This window comes from Culicoides brevitarsis, chromosome 3 (genome assembly GCF_036172545.1).
Source record: "Culicoides brevitarsis isolate CSIRO-B50_1 chromosome 3, AGI_CSIRO_Cbre_v1, whole genome shotgun sequence".
Lineage (NCBI taxonomy): Eukaryota > Metazoa > Arthropoda > Insecta > Diptera > Ceratopogonidae > Culicoides > Culicoides brevitarsis.
The window spans coordinates 34,126,152-34,147,469 of NC_087087.1; the positions used below are offsets into that span (position 1 = coordinate 34,126,152).

Here is a 21,318-nt window from a genome sequence, read left to right on the forward strand (position 1 = left end):
TGGAAAAAGGGTGCAAAATGATCAAATATTACACAAAAAGTATCGTTGAATTATGGAGTCTGACGACTTCACCCGCACTCACACACATAGTTTGAAATACCCGAAAAATTAAAGTTTTATGGTTTATCAAAATAATACAAAAGACGACACGACACAACATAACAACAAGGGGACTGCTTAGATATAACATAATACATATAACATAAAATGCTTTTTGCTTAGAAAATTAGATGAGAGAAAACATTCTTGTGTCTGAAAAAAACCATACATACGATATATACAGGAAAAAATTTTTAGAATTGATTATTATTAAAATTTTTAGATAATAAGGATTCCCGTAGTTTAGTTTGCGTTTAGTCAATTTTTGTACAGATTTAATGGCATGTGACATGCCGCATGCCAGACATTACACACTTTCACATAAAATGTATAAATTAACTAAAAATTGTTGTCATAACTAATTAACAGAAAAAATTTCTTGATGCAAACTTTTAAGCAAGACCGGCGAAAATGGCAAAGAAATTTGTATCTCAAAAAAATAATATATTAAAAATATTTATAAATGTGCCATGTGTCAATATCTTAAACATAAAAAAAATAATTAACGAGCAAAGCTCAAAAATAAAAATTATTTGTAGTTGTACTGCGAAATTCCTAAATATAACAAAAAAAAACTAGCTAGGCCCGTTTCAGGTCATCATCATAAAAAAAAAACATTTAAAGCAGCCTATACATGTGCAATCTTTTGAACTTTGTTACTCCGCCAGACAAGGGAAATGATGGGTGAACAAGTTATACGTATAATTATTAAATTGTAAGAAGGATAAAAAAAAATAAAAGTTCAAGTTGTTAGATTTTAGGAACCTTATAAATTATGTAATAATGATTATTATTATAATTATCTTATTTATAAAAAAAACTAATGATATTATTATTAAAGATAAAAAAAAAACAAATAAATAAAAAATGAACATTATTCTACTATTTAACTGTATAACTAACTATAAATGGTTCAATTCAATGTAGCTAAATGATATCGGATTAAATAACACAATAAAAAAAAGGATGAAATATAATGGGAGTTTTTATTTTTAATTGAATTTAAGGCAGTTTTTGAATCATTTGGGCTAAAAAAGGTAAGATTGACTTTTAAAATTTTTTTTTTTTGAATTTAATAATTTTGGCTCAAACATTTTTCTTCTATAAAATATGATTTTTTTTATTTAAAATATTTTTTTTTAATTTTAATTTATTTTAATATTTTTATAATAGTTTCTAAAAAATTTAGAAAAATTTGGATTCTGGATGATACATTAAAAAATTTAAAAATTTATTTTGAAAGATATATTTTTGTTAACGATCATATTAATATAATATACTTCTTTATGTGTATAATATTATATATTAAAAATATTATTATAATTTACATAATGATTTATTATATTATATCCTATTTTATTATAATATTAAATAATTTTGTATAATATTATATTATAATTTATAAAGACAAAAACAAGTCTTAACTTTACGAAAAATATTTTTTTTATTTAAAATATTTTTGAATATTGTTAAAAAAAATTTAAATTCTTAAGAATTTTTTATATTTTCAAAAATATTTATTAAAAAATAAAAAATCAAGAAAATATTTTTTTTAAGCTTTAGCTTTTTGAAATTACGAGCGAGAAAAAAAGTTTAAAAAAACTTTGTAAACATTCTAAAATATATTTTTATATATAGTTTAAATTTATTAAAATATTTTATTATACTTTATTATATTATAATATATAACATTAACAATAATATATAATGTATATAATAATAACATATTAATATAATATAATATTATGTATTATATAGATAATAAGAAAAATCTCCTACTTACGAAAAATTTAATATTTCAAAGTTTCAAAATACATCAGAATTTTGTAAAAGAAATATTTTGCTAAAAAAAAGTTCAAAATATTGATTCTTGTTGAAAGATTAAAAATTTTAAGATTAAAAAAAAATTTTTTAAGTCTTACCTTATAAAAATTTTGAAAATATATTTAAAATAATTATAATTAAAATTAAAAATATATTTTGCTTGAAAAATAAAATAAAAAACATTTCATAATATAAACTTAAATATTAAGTTTAATAAAATATCATATAATAAAAATACCTTTATATTAATATTTGCAAAAGGATTCGAAATACATATGATGATTTGGTACATTAGAATTTCGTAAAATAATTTTTAAAATAATATTTTTTAATAATTTTGTTAAAAATATTAATTTTTGTTAAAAAATTTAAATTTAATTTTTCTCATACCTTAAGAAACAAAACTAAAAAAAAAATAAAATATATAAACCTAATTTTTTTTTTATAATTTCAGTAAAATTCAACGTCAAACACATTCAAGGACACAAAAAGGACTTTCTAACGCGCACAACTCCATCTACCGTACAACACATCACACCAACACAAAAAAGCTCCTTTTCGCCTTTTGATAAAAATAAATCGATCCTATACTGATGCTGTGGTTTTGACGACAACAACGACGACGACGACGACATGATGTACGAATGCGCAGTGGATGCAGATTTCACTCGATATTTTCCACAAAGAAAGTCCAGGAGAAACTCTTTAGCTACGCGGATAAGAAAAATAACTTTTTGATGTATAATTTAAGCGTAAAATATCACTAAAAATTCCGTAAATTTGCTTTAAAAGTGAAAAATCGTGTGTGTGAAAATGCAAAGAACCCAGTGAAACGAGTGACGAAAGAAGAAGCGAAAAAAATGGACTTCTTCCGATGATGATATGAGAAGCAAAAAAAAAATTATTACTGAGATATGGTTGTCTGCTTGATTAAGTTACAGACAAGTTATTGTGCCATTCCGAAGAAAAAGATTCTTTTTGCATTTGTTCTGTTGTTCGGTGTCATTAGTGAATACTTATGTTTAGTCAATGCCAAAAAGGATTACCAAACTTCCAATTTGGGCGTGAATAAGAGAGGCAAGTAATATTTTTTTTCTTATCAAAAAGCTTTTTTTTCGTCTTGTGAGTGTCTTGTGTGGGTTTTGTACGAGCAACTATTTTTTTGGTTGTTTTTCATGAATTATTTATATTAAAAATGTTTCAAGAAACATCTCTGCGTGCGGAAAAACATTGAAAAATATGATAATTCATAATTTCCATTAAGCACGAGCTTCGTTGTGGGCGAGAAAAATTTTTTTTCCTAAAATTCCAATTTCGAAAACCTGAAAAGTTCACAAATAATTGAATTATCAACGAAAAAAAAAATTATGGATAACTTACAAAAAATTTTTTTTTTCAAATTCCTAAAATTTTTTACGAATAAAATTTAATTTTTAAAATTTTAATTTTTATTTAATTTTTTTTATTAATTTCTTAATAAAATAAAAATAAATTTTATACAAAAAAAAATACAAAATTTTTATTTTTAATTTTTATATAAAAAATAATTAAATAATTTTTTAATTAAAAAAATTAAAAATTAAAATTTTGTTTTTTTATTCGTAAAAAAATTTTGAGGAATTTAAAAAATATTTTTTTTGTGATTTAAAAAAGATTTTTCGAAATAAAAAATTTGTATGGAAAATTTATTGGGAAAATCCTTCGACATGACACGCAGCAACAGCAAACGAACAAATTGCCTGCAGCTGAAAGTTTGCCAATTATAATTTTGTCAACTGTTTGAAAAATAAATACATTCCGTGTGACGATAGATGAAGGAAAAAAATAAACAAGCTGAATCCTGATCAGAATGTAATTTGTTGTTGTTGTACATTTATTCACGTATTAGATAGATGTGTGGCTGTTACCTCCCACTCATAAACTTTCCATAACACAAATTTATTCACAAAATGAAAATATTTTAAATTTGTATTTTTAAACAAATATTTTGTGTTTTTTGCCCCGTTTTGGCACACAAAATGCTTTTACAGAACGCTCCAAGGATAAAATGAACAGTTTTTCGAGTGTGTTGATAAGCTAATAAATAAACACACGTTTTTCGTAATTTTATTTCATTTTTTTCTGCAAAAAAAAAAATAAAATAAAATAAATCAGAATGTAATGCATGATGCAGCCTTTTTATTACTTTATCATAAAATATAAAGAGAATTTCAAAGATGTGTAATCTCTACTTGAATATTTATGACGCTTCAATAGGAGACTTTAGCAATAAATTTTCAATACACGTAGAGAAATTTCTCAGCTATTCGTTGAACATTTTTTTTTGCTGTTTGGTTACGAACCGATTGGCATCATTTTTTTTATTCAATTATCTTTTACGCAAAATAAAAATTACTTATTCAAGTGTGATGAATTAATAAACAGTTTTTATAAATTAATTATTTCAGTTTTTGCGAGAAAAATAATTGAAGGACGAAAATTGACATTTTTGTGAATGTGCTAAATTTTTATGAATTAATTTTAAATTATGCGATGTTAAAGTTAGTCAAGTTAACAAGATGAAAAAAGTAAAAATGTTAAAATTTAAATAATTTTTTTTAGCGTTGAAAATTTACTTAAGCTTTCAAAATTTAATTTGAGTTAAAAAATTAAAAAATTTAATTTTAATTTTATATAAACAAAAAATTCAAATTTAAGCTTTTTTGGGTTTTAATAATTTAAAAATTTATTTGTAGTCTTTATTTTTAATCAATCAATTCAATTACTATTTTTGACACCTGAGACCTAAAATATTAAAAATAATAAAATTAATAAGAATCGCAAAAATTTTGTCAAAATATTTTTTTTTAAAATTTATACTATAATTTAGAAGTATTTAAGTATTATTTATAATTATTTTAATTGAAATTTAAAAAAATTAATTTTAAAACAAAAATTTGTCAAAATTTTTTTAAATTATTTTTTTATTAAAATTTTAAAAAATATTATTTTTTTAATTTGGAAATTTTAAGATGATTTTACAAAATTTTTTATTACTACATTTTTTTAATGAGTTTTAAAAATTTTGTGAGATTTTTTGAAAATTGATCTTGAATCTCTAATTATTTTTATATTTATTTTAAATATATTTTTGTATTTTTTTTTTATTTTATCAAGACAAAATTTGTATGAAAATTAAAATTTATTATTTTTTTATAATTCAAAATATGTTGATTTATTTTAAAAAATAAATTTTTATAATTTTAATTAAATTAAATGATTTTTTAAAATTATATTTTACAAAAAAAAAAAAATGAAATTAAAAATTTATTTAATTTATTTATTAATTTTTATGATACTTTTTTATATTTTGAAAAATGTAAAAAAAATTAAATAAAAAAAATATATTTTTACAATTTTTTTTTTTAAATTTAAGATAAAAAAAAATTAAATTTCATGAAATTTTTTCTCTGCGTAAATTCAATTTCCAATCTACATTCAATTGAAATATTCAAAACGTTTTAAATTCTCTTCGACAGCATTCTACAACTCGAACAATGAGATCCGTTTCTCCTTCTTTAAAACCCATTGTGTCGTTTGATATTGATAAAAGGATTACAGGGACTTATACAAGAGACTTCAACACATATCGACTCGACAAAAAATGAAAAGCCAGAAATGTGCAATAAGGCATTCTTACACAAACAGTTGACCTTAATTAAAATTTGTCCGACAACCAGTCGATCGGTAAACACGACGAAGCCTTATGTCCGAGAGAGAGATGGATCAAAACATACATTAATTAACTTTTATCATCGTCGTCTAGCAAAACCTCGCCGATGGGCTCAACCTTGTCTCATCTGTGTTGCTTTTCAATATTTGCCTATTCGGAGCTTTAAAATCGTTCCGCGCATCTCTTTGATCCTCTTCGTGTAAATTTATGGTTTTTTGTTTTCGCCCCAAAATTATGTCGCACCATGGAGATCGAGAAGTTTTTAATCAAAAATTAATTAAAACCTTTTTTGTGCCTCAACAACGTCAAGAATGAAGAAAAAAAAAACTAAAACCAAAAATATCAATTAACTATTTCCACGAAAAAAGCGTGCGTGTAACAAACAACACGAAAAACTTTACTCGCGAATTCTCACACACACGAAATTTCCGAAAGTGCGAGAGACCACTCACACATGCAAAGAAAATTTTCTTGCTCGCACACTCAGCAACAACAAAAAAATCCCTGAAAACGGTGCTCACAACCCTGGGAAACATATGAAAATTGCATATCGCCGCAGCGCGCAGGCGCCAAATTACCTTTTCTACGGCATTCCGGAGAGCGAGTGTTTATCGTTACGTTTTTATGGGTAATCTCTGGTGACTCTCGCAAATGATTATCAGTTGGGTGCGACACACGAGAACTTGTACTTTTATATAATAAACAGCTAGGCTAGTAGTTCACAAAATAAATTCAAATAAAAAAATCTGTTTTAAAAATTTTTAGAAAAAATCCCGCTGCAACTTCCAATCACGACAGAAACAAGTGAAAAATTATCGCAAACCCACGAAAAAACCCCGTGAAAGAAAAAAGAAGAAAAAAAAAATGATGAAAATTTCTCATCGACGAATTGTTGAATGAAAAATTATTGATTTTTATCTAATACCGCCTAAGTATTCTTTAATACGATAAATATTACCAAGTGAATGAAAATGGCTGAAGTGGAAACAATAAACTTATGATCTTAACTGGATCGTGTGTGGAAATTTATACATTTAACAAAACCCCGAAAAATAAAAAAAATACAAAAAAAATTACAAAGAGTGAAAATATGATATAAGACCGTCTACAAGTTATCACTGTCTAAAAATGGCTGACGTTGTGTAAGTGCATTATGTGAAAAAAAAAAGTTTTATTCCTTTTTTCGTATCTCTAAAAAAAATAAAGTTTTATTTTTTTGAAGTAAAAATTGAAAAATAAAAAAAAAAATTAATAAAAAAATTCTGTGCAAATTTCGATAAATATTTAATATTTTACTAAAAATGTCTATCAAAATATCAACAATCACGAAAGAAAACAATATTGGCGGATCTAATAAATAATTTTCCGTTTTTTGTACGATTTTTGGCAACAATACATGAAAAGTTTCAAAAAAAATGTATCACAATGTGAGATAGAAAAAATTTGAAATGTAATTAGAAAATGGACTGAAGCGTATTTTCTAACACAAGAATTAAATATTTTAAAAATTTTAATAATTTTTTTTAAAAATTATTTTAATTATTAATATTGTTTTTAAAATAATTTTTCTTTCAAAAATCAAAAAAAGTAAGTTTTTAAAATTTTTACAAATTTAAATTCAAATTGAAGAATTAAAATTCAATTTTAAAGTTAAATTACTCAAATTAAAATTTAAAAAAAAATGTTAAAAATATTAAATTTTAAAATTTAGACAATTTCGAAATGAATAATTAATTAAAATTAAAAAAAAAATATTTTAATATCATTAATTTATAACAAAATAGTTCAAAACTGATGAAAAAACTTGAAATGTTGAAATTTGTTTTAAAAATATTTTTAATAATTTTTTTTTTTTTCAAATAATTTTCTAAAAATTTTTTTACGAAAATTTAGTTAAAAAAATTAAAAATTTATCAAATAATTCAAACTATAATTAAAATTAATAGAATTGATTTTAAAACAATTTTTTTTTAAATTAAAAAAATATATTTTTTAAATTTTTCATTTTTTTTTTCAAATTGAATTCAAATTCCGTTAAATAATAAAATTAAAAAAAAATTGATAAAGAAATTCAATTTTTAATTTTGAATTAAAATTTGAAAAAAAAAATTAAATTATAAATTTTTCAGAAAAAAAAATAATTAAATAAAATAAAAATAATAAAATAAATAATTAAAAAATTTAAAAGTTATTAAAACAATTTTTGAAAAAATTATAACAATTAAAAAATAAATAATTTAAATAAAAAAATAATAAATTCATAACAAAATTTTTTGACTTTATTAAGAAAATTAAATTAGAAAAATAAAAAATTATATTTTTTATAAAAAATGCTTGGCTTGGATTTACAAAAAATTCTTGTTAAGTCAAAATCTGAAAAAAAAATTTTTATTTAATTTTAAAAAACAAGATGAAACAGACCGACATGCCATCAACACAAAATGTTTCCTCTCGCAAATGCCTTTGGAAAAAATAAATGTGAAAACTGCGCATGCCATCAGCAATTGACACACAAATTTTCTGCTGAGCATCAATCTGATGCTATTGTTCCTCTACTTTCTACATTTCTCTACGCACTCCTTGAATGTTCGTTCTCCCGTATGTTCATCTTAATTTTTTGGCGTGCTCCAAAGTTTGCGTGTGTTTGTGTGAGCCACTCAAAAAAAAAATGAAAAGGAGAGATTTTGTTGTTAATCTGGAGTTTAATCCTTGACCCTTTTTTCATCGTCTACCGTTTTCGTGTTATCCTAAAAAAAAAGTTTAAATAATTCATGAGTTTTTAATTGAAATAATTAATTTTTATTTTTTTTTCTTACACAGGTAAGCCTCGTGGACAAGACGACATATCTTTTAATCAACTCACCACTCAATAAAAGATGATTTTAGTTACATGACATATATGTGATACTGATACTATTATATTAGAGAGTAATTAAAGCTTACATGAAAGAAATAGTTGTAATATGAAATCGCTGAACACTTTTAGAATATTGCTAGCATCATTTCTATTTGTAATTACCGAACAAATTGGAGGTAATTTCACAAAAAATTACGTTTTAAGCCATTTTTTCATGAATTGCGGTGCGTTTTAGAATTCCTACGCTTTACCTGTAGCATTTGACTTGGGAAAGCGTTTGGATTCTGAAACGCAAGACAATTTTTTTAACCAACAATGTTCAAAAAAATCAAAAATTTCCGTGAAAAATGAAAAAACTTGAGATTTATGAGACCTTTTTTTCAGAAGCCGACTACACGCTTGACGATTCATTCTGGAATGATGACAGTCCGGCAGGTAAATTTCAAATTTTTCATTCAAAAAATTATTGTTTAATAATTAAAGTTGATAGAATTGCTTTAAAAAATTTTTTCTTTAAAAAATTAAATTAAAATTAAATTTTTAAAATTTTTTCAATTAATTTTATTTTTAATTTTTTAAGAAAAACTTTTTTTTAATATTTTAAGAAAAAAATTTTTTTTTTAAATTTTTAAAATTAAAAAAAAAATTTTTTTTTTAATTTTTTAAAAAAAAAAAATTTTTTACCTCTTGAAATTTTTTTAAAAGTATTTTTCATAATTTTATCAAATAATTTTCTAAAAAAAAATAAAAACATAAAAAAATAATTAAAATTAAAAATTATTATTTTTTGTTGATTTCAGGTGAAGTTGAGCGCCTTCTCAAGGAATATCGCCAAAATCAAGAGCTCGTAAGGCGAATTGGAAGTCATTACTATCAAATAATCTATCCAGTCCAGTTGCGCCATCATGAAAAGATGGGAATATCGACGCGCGAAATCAACGCCCAACGTCAATCGCCGCAACGCGGATACGATTCCAATTATCCCGGCAGCAGCGGGGGCGGAGGACGAGGTCGATCGCGTACTGGCAAACACTTTCATCGTACTTCACTTCTAATTAAAGCGTTTAATCACAAGTTTCGACTCGATTTGGAGCTAAATACGCAACTTTTAGCGCCAAATATCCAACAAAAGCACTTTTTGCCCAGCGGATATCCGCAAGACTCGCACAGAGTAAGTCCCTTTTCGTCATTTTGAGATTTTGAAATTTATTTCACGTCATTTTTCAAGGAAATTGAGCATTGCTACTACCATGGCACGGTAAAAGACTATCCGGGAGCCAGTGCGGCATTCCATACGTGCAATGGAGTCAGCGGCGTGATTCATGTCGGAAACGAGACATTTGTTATACATCCATTTTATGGGGGAGATCTGTCGGTACGTTCCTCTTTTTTGCTCCAATAATCATTTGAATATGCAAATATTTGTTGTATGTTCACAACTTTTACACATAAACCCCATTTAATCGAAAAAATTATTTTTTTTTCTGTAGAAACATCCTCACGTCATTTTCGAAGCACGAACCAAGTCAAATAAGGGATGTGCGAACAGCGGGAACTTAAATTGGCATATGAAGCCTCCGCCGAGAAATAGGAAAAATTTGCCCGGATTGGTAGAGCATTTGGAGCAGTTAGATCCGAATGGCGCGGGAAGATATCGACGCGATGTGAGGGAAGCGACGAAATATATCGAGACGGCAATCGTTATCGATAAAGCCATGTTCGATAAGAGAAATGGCAGTACGCGCGCCGAAGTTGTGCATGATGCCATTCAAGTAGCGAATATTGCGGATTTGGTAAGTAATATTTTAATATTATTTATTTTTAAATTTTTTTGTCTCTATAATTCAAAAAAAGAATTCAAAAAAAAAAAAGAAAAAAAAAATTAAAATTAAAAAAAAAATTCTAAAGTTAAAAATTTTTTTAAAATATCAAAAAATTGAAAAAAAAATATTAATTTTTTTTTAATTATTTCAAATTAATTTAAAACTTTAAAATATTCAAATTTAATTTAAATCACAAAAATAATATAAAAATTTTAATTAAAAAATTAATTAAAATTTAAAAAATTTTAAAATATTTTTTTTTTAATTGTTCTGATTATTTTTATTTAATTTTAAAATAATAAAAAAAAAATTTAAATTTAATTTATATGGTAAAAATATATTTTTTAAATAATTTATTAATTTTTTAATTAATTTTAATTATTTATATTGTTCAAATTTAAAATCTTATTAAAAAAATAAAAAAAAAATTGAAATTCATTGTTTAAATAATTTAATTTTTTTTAAAATGGCTCTAATTATTATAAAAAAATTAAAATAATAGAAAAAAAATTTAAATTTAATTTGAATTGCAAAAATTAATTTTTTAAAAAAATTTCTAACTAGTTTAATTTAATTAAAAAAAAAATATTAAAATAATTAAGAAAATTATTTAAAATTATTAATTTAAATCGTAAAAATATATATATTTTTTAAATAATTTATCAATTTTTTAATTAATTAATTAATTTTTTTTATTTAATCTTAAAATTATTTTTTCAATTATTCTACATTAATTTTAATTAAATAAATATTTCAATTTTAATTTATAAAATTTTAATCGAAAAAAATTTTTTTTTTTATTATTCATTAAAATAAACTTGAAACAAAATAAAAATAAAATTACTGAATAAATTTTTTATATTTTAGTACTTCCGCACATTGAACACTCGCGTCTCCGTCGTGTATATCGAAACATGGCAAGGTCAGAATCAAGCCCATATCGATGGCGGAAAGGACATTAGCAAAGCGATATCGAGCTTCAATGACTACACGTCACGAAAATTGTTCAAAATTGACAAAGATACGACGCAGTTGTTGACGTAAGTTCCTGTTTTTCTACAATTTCATTAAAAAAATTATTAAAAATACATTTTTTTTTCAGCGGAGAGACCTTTTCCGGCGGCGAAGCGGGCATGAGTGTGCCTGAAACGGTTTGTACAGCAAAAGCTGTTGGCATAAGTGTCGATATTAATACTTACGAACCGCATTTACTCGCGGGAACGATGGCCCATATGATAGGACACAACATCGGGATGGGCCATGATGATAATCGTAAGAAATAAATTTTTTTTTTAAAGAAATTTTTTCAAAAAATAAATTTTTTAGGTGAGGAATGTTTCTGTCGCGATTGGCATGGTTGCATTATGGCGCAACAAATTGTCGGTTTGGAGAATGTTCAGCCGTACAAATTTTCGGAATGTAGTCGCTCGGATTACATCGATGCCCTTCGAATCGGGCATGGCTTGTGTTTGCTCAATAAGCCGAATGAGCTCGAAGTGCGTCGCAATTGCGGCAACGGCATCGTTGAAGATGGCGAAGAATGCGATTGTGGCTCTTTTGATCAATGCGCTTCCGATATGTGTTGCGATCCGATCACGTGCAAGCTGAAAAAGGAATCCGAATGCGCGACGGGTGCTTGTTGCGAACGATGTCAACTCAAACCGGCGGGCGTTGTGTGTCGCAAAGAGACCAACGAATGTGATTTGCCCGAAACTTGCACGGGAGACAGCGGAATTTGCCCGCCTGATGTCTACAAGAAGAACGGAAACCCCTGCGGAAGCAACGTGACGGGAACGCAAAACGGATATTGCTTCAATGGCGTTTGTCCAACGCTGACGCAGCAATGCGAACGAATTTGGGGATATGGCGCCGCGTCAGCTGATAAACAATGCTTCGAACAGTTTAATTCCAAAGGCTCTATTAATGGTCATTGCGGGACCGATCAGTCGGGCAATTATGTTAAATGTGAACCAGAGTAAGGAATTTTTGGAGGAAATTTTAAAGGAAAATTTTTTAAAAATTAATTTTTTTGCAGAAATGTTCAATGTGGCTCTCTACAATGTAGAGATGGAGATAAGCAACCAGTTAGTGAGAGAAGTGATTTGTTATTTTCACGAACAATAATCTCAATTAAGGGATCCGAATATGAGTGCAAGTGAGTATTCATTTTTTATTTATTCTAAAAACTTTAAAATTTTTTTTTATTTAAAAAACTTTATAATTTTAATTTTTTTCTGAATTTTTTGCCATTTATATATTTTAATTTATCTTAGAGACTAATTTAATTTGATGTTTTATTTTAAATTTAGTTTTTCAAAAAAAAATTGAAAATTTGTAAAAATAAAAAATAAATAAAATAAATAAATAAATAAAAATAAATTAATTTAACAATAAAAATTTAAAAATTAATAATTTTTCTTTATTTTTTCAATTTTTTGCAAAATTTTTATATTATTTGTTTTAATATAAATTAGTTTAATTTTTTAATTTAATTTCTAAAAATTAAAAAAAAAATAATACCTATTTTAAATTATTTATTTTTTAAAATATTTTGTTTTAAAAAAAATCATAAATATTTTATTTTTCAAGAAATATTTATTTAATTAAAGTTATCGATAAAAAAAGTAAAAATAATAAAAATAAAATAAAATAATTTAATTTACATTTTTAAAAATTATAATTATTTTAAAAAATATTTGTTCATGACAAATTATAAAAAAAATTATTTTTTTTTTAAAGTAAAATTTTTTACCTTTAAAAAATTATTTTTCAATTTTTTAGTAAAAAAATATTTTTTTAAATTTTTCCGTAAAAATTGAAATAATTTCAATTTTTTGCTCATTTAATAATTAAATTATTTTTTTAATTACAGAGCAACAAGCGGCGTCAACGCCGAAGGATCTGACATTCCAAATCATGGCCTCGTACGTGACGGAACTCCGTGTGGCGATAATTTAGTTTGTATTAATCAAACTTGCGTAAGCATCTTTCCACATATTGATCAAACCAAGTGCCCTACAAACCAAATAAATACTGAATGTTCTGGACATGGTGTAAGTATTTCATCAAAATTCATTTTTTTTAAACAAAATTTCTCAAAAAAAAATTTTTCAGGTATGTACAAATGTGAATCGATGTTATTGCTCATCTGGCTGGGGAGGTCCTGATTGCTCAATATCAGTTCCTATAACGACAACACCAACAACTACAAGCGAAATTATCCCAACACAAAGCCATAACATGGAAAAGATCGAGAAAACTTATGGTATGTTCTCTAATTTTCCCTTTTTTTTTGCATTTTTTCCTGTTCTTTCACAATCATTTGCTCACAAAAAATAAAAAAAAAATAATTAAAAAAAAATCGCCATTCATTAAAACTTAAAACCTAAAAAATAAATATATGGCAATGGTAAATAAATAAATAAACTTCATAAAAAATATAAAAATGACGAAAAATAAACGCAATAATATTTGCAGAGGAGAAAAGTGACAAATTCAGCACGTTACAAATGGTAATAACATTAGTTGTAATTGTAAAATGCGTCTTCATTAGTTTCGCTGCCATGGCCGTTTGTTACAGGTAACTTTACAACGCGAAACGCAAAATATGAAAACAATGTTTGTAAATATTGATGTCGTGTCTGTCATAAAAAAAATAATAAAAAATTTTTTATCATTGATTATATTAACATTAATGATGTAAAATATATAAAAATGTATATAAGAGGAGCAATACTGCATGATGGCTCCCAACTTATATATTTATAACGTATATATATTTGTAAAGCACGTAATCAGGACAGCTTAATATATATCGTGACTTGTCGTTGCAAAATGAGTCGTCTCCCAAAAAAAAGTGAATGTGTTACTAAAAAAAATTAAATTAATAAAAAAATAATTTTCTTGTAAATAAAATTATTTTAAAAAAATGTTAAATTTTATTATAAATATTTATTAATATTATTAATTAATAACTTTTGTGTAAATATTTCTTGTGTATAATTTTTTTCTACAAAATCTCCTAAAAACTCGAGAAATAATTTTTTATAAATTTTTTTAAATAATCAATTTCGACCGAAAATTCATCACGACGAAAAAAAAATAAATAATTGGTAAACATAGTATGTTACCATTGTCATATATGATGCGTATGAAAAAAAAAGTAGAGAAAAAAAATTATAAATTAAAATATTCGTACCTATCACGCAGAAAACTATCACGGTTCAAACACTGTATTTTTGGTTGGAATCCTCATGTCTGTTGTTGGGGGTGTCTTTATAACATTTGCATTAATGGCACTCTGTTACCGTTCTGTTGTTGTACAGAGATTTACAATATGTCTAAGGTTAGTTTAATTTACTCTCAACTACATCACTAACTAGCTCCTATAATTTATTTTTATCATAAAAAAAATTAGCTTAAAAAATTAAATTAAAAATTAATCAAAAATAGTGCCATAAACGTAGAGCTCATTAAAAAAATTTTATCAAAAAAAAAAGTGCTTGCTAGATTTTTTCTTTTTTAATTTTTACTTTTAAACACTTTCAACATCCATCAACATGTTAATTTTCCGGAGCATTTTTATATTAGAAAAAAAAATTAATTAATTAATACAAAAAAAAAACTCAAAGCGAAAAGTTGCATGAAAAAGTTTTTTTGGTGAACAACATTTTAATATTTATAATAAAAATTTGTTATGAAAACAATAAAAAAAATACAAAAGCACGAGTTTTTTATAATTTACGTTTGATTGACACCCGTTTGAACAAACACCTCGCAAAAACTACACAAAACTAACAAAAAAAAATATTTTAACAAAAAACTTTTCAAAATTGATAAACTTTTCAGACGATAATTATTATTTTTTTCTGGAAATAAAATAAAATTTGATAATTAATAAAAGTTTATATTTTTAATGAATTTAACAAAAATTATTTTATTTTATTTTTGAAAAAAAGTTATTTATTATTTATTTTTGAAAATAAAAATATTTATTTTTATTTTTGAAAAAAAAAATATTTATTTTATTTTTGAAAAAAAAAATATTTGATTTATTTTTTAATTTTTATTTATTTATTTTTATTTGTGAAAAAAAAAATATTTATTTTTATTTTAAAAAAAAAAATTTATTTTTATTTTTGAAAAAAAAAAATTAATTTTATGTTTGAAAAAAAAAATATTTATTTTATTTTTTTACAAAAAAATTATTAATTTTATTTTTGAAAAACGAACATGTAAAAATACAAATTTAGACGCATGATTTATTTCAGTTGATAAATATTAAAAAATATTAGTTCAAAAAATTTATCTTTAGGAATTCTTCAAATAAAAAATATTTCGACAACAAAAATTTCTGATGATAAAAAAAATTTCAGAATTTATGAAAAAAAAATTAAGAAAATTTTGACCAACAAATGCATTTCATAGCCATAAAAAAATATAAATTATTCGAAAAACGTCAAAAACTTCATTGAAGACGAAAATCAAACGATTTATTGAAAAATTCTTCAAAAATAAAAAAAAAACAAAAAATGTACATAAAAGCTTCAACTTTCTCTCTCTCTCTCTTCTATCTCACCTTTTCTTTAATTGTCTATCATTGTCAGTCACACAATATTTATTTATTTTTAATTTTTTTAAAAATTAATTTTAATTAAAAAAATACTAACAATCACATTTGTTGCACATGTATTGTTGTTAGCATGCTTTTTAAATTTTTTTTACAAAATTTTTAATATTTAAAAAAAAATATATAAAAAAAAATTTTTCGCTTCTCAAATTTTTTTAAATTAAAAAAAAGCTGTTGCTATAAAAAAAATAGTTAAATTTATATTTTTCCCATATATTTTATTATTTTCACGATAATTTAAAAACCAAAAGAAGAAAAAGCACTCGACTGAAATACGATCCGCCATACATAAAAAAGCCAATTGCCAAGTATCCAGGGCAAACAGCTTTAGCTAACCATCGTAATGCCGAAGAAGTGTCTTTAGATGGTTCCAACAAACTGGTGTATGGAAATATCGCCCCGTATAATAGGTGAGTTGACATGATTTTTTATTATTTTTAATTTTTTTTTTATATTTTTTTATGGAAAAAAATTTTTTAATTTTTTTTTATTATTTAAAAAAAAAATTCATGTGATCATTAATTGTGTTCTTCCTAAACATTAAAAAAACTCAATACAATGCATTTATTGGTCAAAATTAACAATATTTTCAATGCGTGCGACACACTTCAGATGCAAATTTGTATTAAATAACTAAAAAAAATTAAAAAGTAACACAAAAAATCTGAATTTTGTATGATTTTCGATTGTTGATTGCGTGCTGACGATGAAAAAAAATATTTTTGGGACGACTCAACTACTTTTTTGATATGTGCACATGTTTGAAATGAATTTCGATTGTAACAGTGAAAGGTAACTAAGTATAATAATCATAATTTTAGATGGAATGCTTTATAATACGAAAACTTTGTTATAGTTATTTAATCAAATATAGATGTAAATGTGTCAAAATAGTTATAAAATAGTTGAAAATGTTATTAATTTTGCTAATCCAAGGCTTGTATTGTAATTTATTTTTTTTTATTTTATTTTTTTGCATCTTCAGTAGAAATCATATATAATTTTGTATCGTGTTTCAATTTTAAGACCCTTGAACGAAGATTTATTAAGGAATTATTTATTTTTTTTCGTTTATCGCAGGGATCCTAATGTACAAATGAGGAGAATGACCGAAACAGGCAGCGAAGATGATCCAACGCCAGCTGGTTTGTTACTTTTAATATTTTTTTATGAAAATATGCTCAAAAATTTTATTTTAAATAGGAAATGCCACAGTTTCTGATGTTGAAAGGACTCTCAAGAGCTTGAATGGGTATCATGAGGATATTTTAGAAGCTCTTAAGGCTGCTGGTAATTTAAAATTTCTTTAATTTTTGAATAAATTTTCAACTTTTTAATTTTTAGCTGCTCAACGAAGTTCGGGCAACACGCCATCCGGCAGCATAAGCGAAGAAATGATTCGAAAAACGTTGCAAGATTGCAATGTGACGTATGCTGAGCCGAAAAGAACAAGTTCGAAAAATAGTTCGCGCGAAAATGTGTGTGATAACATACCGCAACACATGCTGATGGATGGCTCGCAAGCGTCAACGTTGCTGCGACAACATTCGCATCATCAAGCGTTGCAATCGCAAATTGCGGGTCAAGATGACGAAGATACGCCTTCCGTGGGCCCGTTACGCATCCGAAATCTCGAAGATCTGATACGACAGTTGGAACAGCACTCGTCGCGTCACATGAGCCCGAATGGGTCTGAAGATATTCGGATGTCGGAAACGGAAGCCGATCGACATTATAGGATAGATAGTTCGGCTGCGTGTAGCGAGTCGTCGCATGAGTAAGTTTAAAATATTTTAAAAAAATTAAAAAACAAAAAAAATTAAATTAAAAAAAATCTAAAAAATTTTTTTTTAATTTTTTATGGAATTTACGACTTATAGAATTTTTGAAAAAATTTAAAATTTTGAAAAATCAGAAATAAATAATTAATTTTAAATAATTAATTAAATAATCTTATTTTTTCAAATTGAGTTAAAGCTTTAAATTAAAAAATTAAAAAATTTAATTAAAAAAAAATATTTTAAAAATTTAAGTTTTTTCTCAACGATTTTATATTTTAGAAGTAATTTTTTTTAATTTTTTTTTCATTTTATATTTTAAATTAAAAATAAAAAAAAATATCAATATATTAATTTTAAAAAAATCATAAATAAAAAAAAGTAAAATTTTTTTTATGAAAGTTACAAAAAAAAATCATTCAAAAAATTTAAAAAAAAATATTAAATTTTTAATATTTTAGAAGTTGTAATTTAAATTTTTAAATTTTTTGATACATTTTTTTAATTTTTATATTTTTAAAAATTAAATTAATAATAAAAATAATTCAGTTTAAATTTAAATTAAATGAAAATTAAAAAAAAATAAAAAATTTAAAGGTATCAAAAAAAAATAAAAATAGGTACTAAAAAAACAATTAAAAAAAAAAAAAAAAAAAAAATTTTTTTAATTATTTTTATATTTTAGAAGTTTTAAATTAAATTTTTCTATTTTTTTACCAAATTAATAATTTTTTGATTTTTTTTTAAATTTTTTATTTATTTATTTTTTTGAAGTTTAAAAAAATAATAATAAATATTTTTAAAAAAAAAAAAAAAAAAAAAAAATAAATAAAAAAAAATCAAAAATTTTTATGAAAATTAAAAAAAAAATAATTTAAAAAAAAATAATTTTTTAAGTAAATTTTTTAATTTTAAAATTTTTAATTTCCTTTTCAGTTCCAATCAGCAATTAGCGCAACAACAAAAGACTGCTACAATCCTACCAACATTTGGTAGTCGTTGTCGTCCGCAAGAGGAAAATCGCTTCGTGTACGGGCGTTATCGCCATCCTCCCGCAAATCGCCATCAACCGCATTCGCCGCACTCGTTCGCACATCATTCGCACGCGCATCACGGCCATACTCACACCGGGCATTCCTCGCATCACTCGTCGCATACGCATTTGCATCAAGACGAAGACGGCATTTACGAGACTGCCGAATCGCACGGCAACTTTGACGGCAATCGCGACACTCCCGAAAGTGAGAGGTAAGTTTTGAATTTTTCTTTATAGGCCACTTGATCTCGCTTTATTTAGTGTAGTTTAGTCTCTTTTTGCTTTGAAAGTCCCCTTTTTCCCTTGTTAGTTGATCAAATTGGCCAAAATAATTGAAAAAAAAAAATATTTTTTAGCGATGAATTATTTCAAGCTCAACGACAATTAGCCCGATGGGCTAGTGAGGATGTCGTGTCGGTCGTCGTAATGGATCCGAATGTCGTTAATAGCGGTGTCATGCAACAAATGGGCACGAATCCAAATGCCGGACCAAATATGCATCATGCGGATAACAACATCACGACGCCGCTCAACATCAATACCGCAATGGGGCACAAAGGACGCGATTATTACCCCTCGCCGGCATCCACGGAAACGGAAAGCAGCGAAAATGTCATGCAAATGCCGCCGCCGCGACGCGACACCATGCTAGAATATCAAAATGGCGGACAGGGCGTGCTCGAGACGTCAGAGGGATACCCGGAATACAAACACTGATAATAATTTGAGGGATATTAGATATCCCAACAGCAACTTCTCTCTGTCATCACTTCACTAACAAAAATTTCTAAAGCATTTTCGTTTCATTTGACTTCATTTTAACACGAGAAAAAGAAAATTAGTGAATTTTGTACACTGTGAAAATATTAAAAAAATGGAAAATCGAACGTTTTTACACGATGAAGCAAGGAATGAATCCAAATGAAACATTTATGACGCTATGTTTAGAGATTAAATAAATTTATATTATATGTCGAATACATACTGTTGTGAAAAATTTATATTTAGACTATAACATTAAAAGTAAAGTAATAAATTAATTAACAAAAATGAGAAAAAAACGGAAACTACTTACCTGTCGCGACGCAGCTCAATGTAGATAGAGATATTTTCACTTTTTGATTCAAAACACTCACACTTGACACAAAAACACACATTTACTTATGAAAACCCACTTTTTTCTACAACATCTTATCTACACCAAAAATTACATCATTGAGCATAACAATCTTATAAACTTTTAGAATTTATTTCAAATTTTTAAATATTTACATTTTTAATGATAAGATGAAATGCGCAAATTAAACTGCCGCTCCGTTTTTTTGTTAAAAAAAATATTTTTATTGCATGATGTTACATTAAGACACTGCCTAAAAAAAAATAAAAGGAAATTGAATTTCGCATTTAATTGTTTTTTTTTAAATTAAATTTAAATTATTAAGTTGTTATTGTTAAAAATTAATTAAATTATATTTATAAAAAATTTAAAAAAAAACTCCTGTGACAATTTTTGTTCATTTTTAATATAAATAATGTATACATAGATAAACAAAGTGTTCTGCATTATATTAACATGAGAAAAAAAATAGATTAACGAAATGAACCATGTATAGAATTAATTAACGAAACAAAAAAAAATTTAAGGAAAAATGTATTGTACATATAAATATATATTAACAAAAGAACGCTAAAATTAACAAAAAAAAAAAAAAAAACAAAAGTGAAGATTTTGCTTTCATCTAAATCAAATATTTGGGGATTTGATTATGAAGGCAAATTCAAACTTTTACTCTCGTTTAAGTCTAAAAAAAATCTACACAGTCCACATAACATACATACGACACTGATTTGATTGATGAAATTGGTTTTTCTGCACACTTGATAAATAATGTTTTAATAATGGGATTCTTTCCAATATATAATTATATATTTAAACAAAAAAAAACTAATAATACACAATCAATAGATTTTTTTGAATTATATATGATAAACTTATATATGATGAGGATTGTTGTTCTATTTTATAAAAAAATAAATTTATGAATTGTTTTTTATTAAAAAAAATATTTAATTAAAAAAACTAATTTACATTAAAATAAATTTTTAATGAAAAAAATAATATTTAATTTTGAGCTTCCAAAATAAATTAGTTAAAAAATATAATATTTTATTTTGAAAAATTAAATTATTAAAATTTTTAAAATTAATTTAATAATTAAAATATATATTTTATTTAAATAAAATAAACTTTAAATAAAAATGAATTTTTTAAAAAAATAATTATGTAATTTTTTTTATTGAAAAAAAAAAAATTAAATTGTAAAATTTATTAATAAAAATTTTAATGATAAATTAAATTAAAAAAAAAATTGTTTTAAATAATTTTTATTAAATTTTACTCAAGAATAAAATATTTAGTTATGTTATGTTAAAAGAAAAAATAAAATTTTTTTAATTAATTAAATAATTAATTTTTTTTTATAAAATAGAACATAATTCATAACTTTTCTGTAACATATCTAACATATATATGATGAAAACAAAGAAGAAAAAAAAAGTA

At 24.2% G+C, this 21,318-nt stretch overlaps 1 protein-coding gene across 6 annotated transcripts; it reads left to right on the forward strand.

The window, feature by feature from the left end:
• The first annotated feature begins 2,638 nt into the window (after positions 1–2,638).
• Positions 2,639–20,116, forward strand: LOC134836091 (disintegrin and metalloproteinase domain-containing protein 11). Of its 6 annotated transcripts, none has more exons than XM_063851281.1 (19): positions 2,639–3,000; positions 8,456–8,668; positions 8,877–8,927; positions 9,293–9,663; positions 9,721–9,867; positions 9,983–10,285; positions 11,183–11,355; positions 11,418–11,587; positions 11,642–12,290; positions 12,351–12,470; positions 13,188–13,368; positions 13,430–13,580; positions 14,525–14,660; positions 16,196–16,354; positions 17,025–17,089; positions 17,148–17,234; positions 17,289–17,721; positions 18,659–18,970; positions 19,115–20,116. In XM_063851281.1, the coding sequence occupies exons 2-19, from the start codon at positions 8,599–8,601 to the stop codon at positions 19,473–19,475; spliced, it is 3,939 nt and encodes a 1,312-aa protein (XP_063707351.1). In that variant the 5' UTR covers positions 2,639–3,000; positions 8,456–8,598; the 3' UTR covers positions 19,476–20,116. The 6 variants fall into 6 exon arrangements, with proteins under 6 accessions (XP_063707351.1, XP_063707350.1, XP_063707352.1 ...); XM_063851280.1 differs by lacking the exon at positions 2,639–3,000 and adding an exon at positions 6,312–6,777; XM_063851282.1 differs by lacking the exon at positions 2,639–3,000 and adding an exon at positions 6,312–6,777 and having other exon boundaries at positions 8,880–8,927.
• The last annotated feature ends 1,202 nt before the right edge of the window (positions 20,117–21,318 follow it).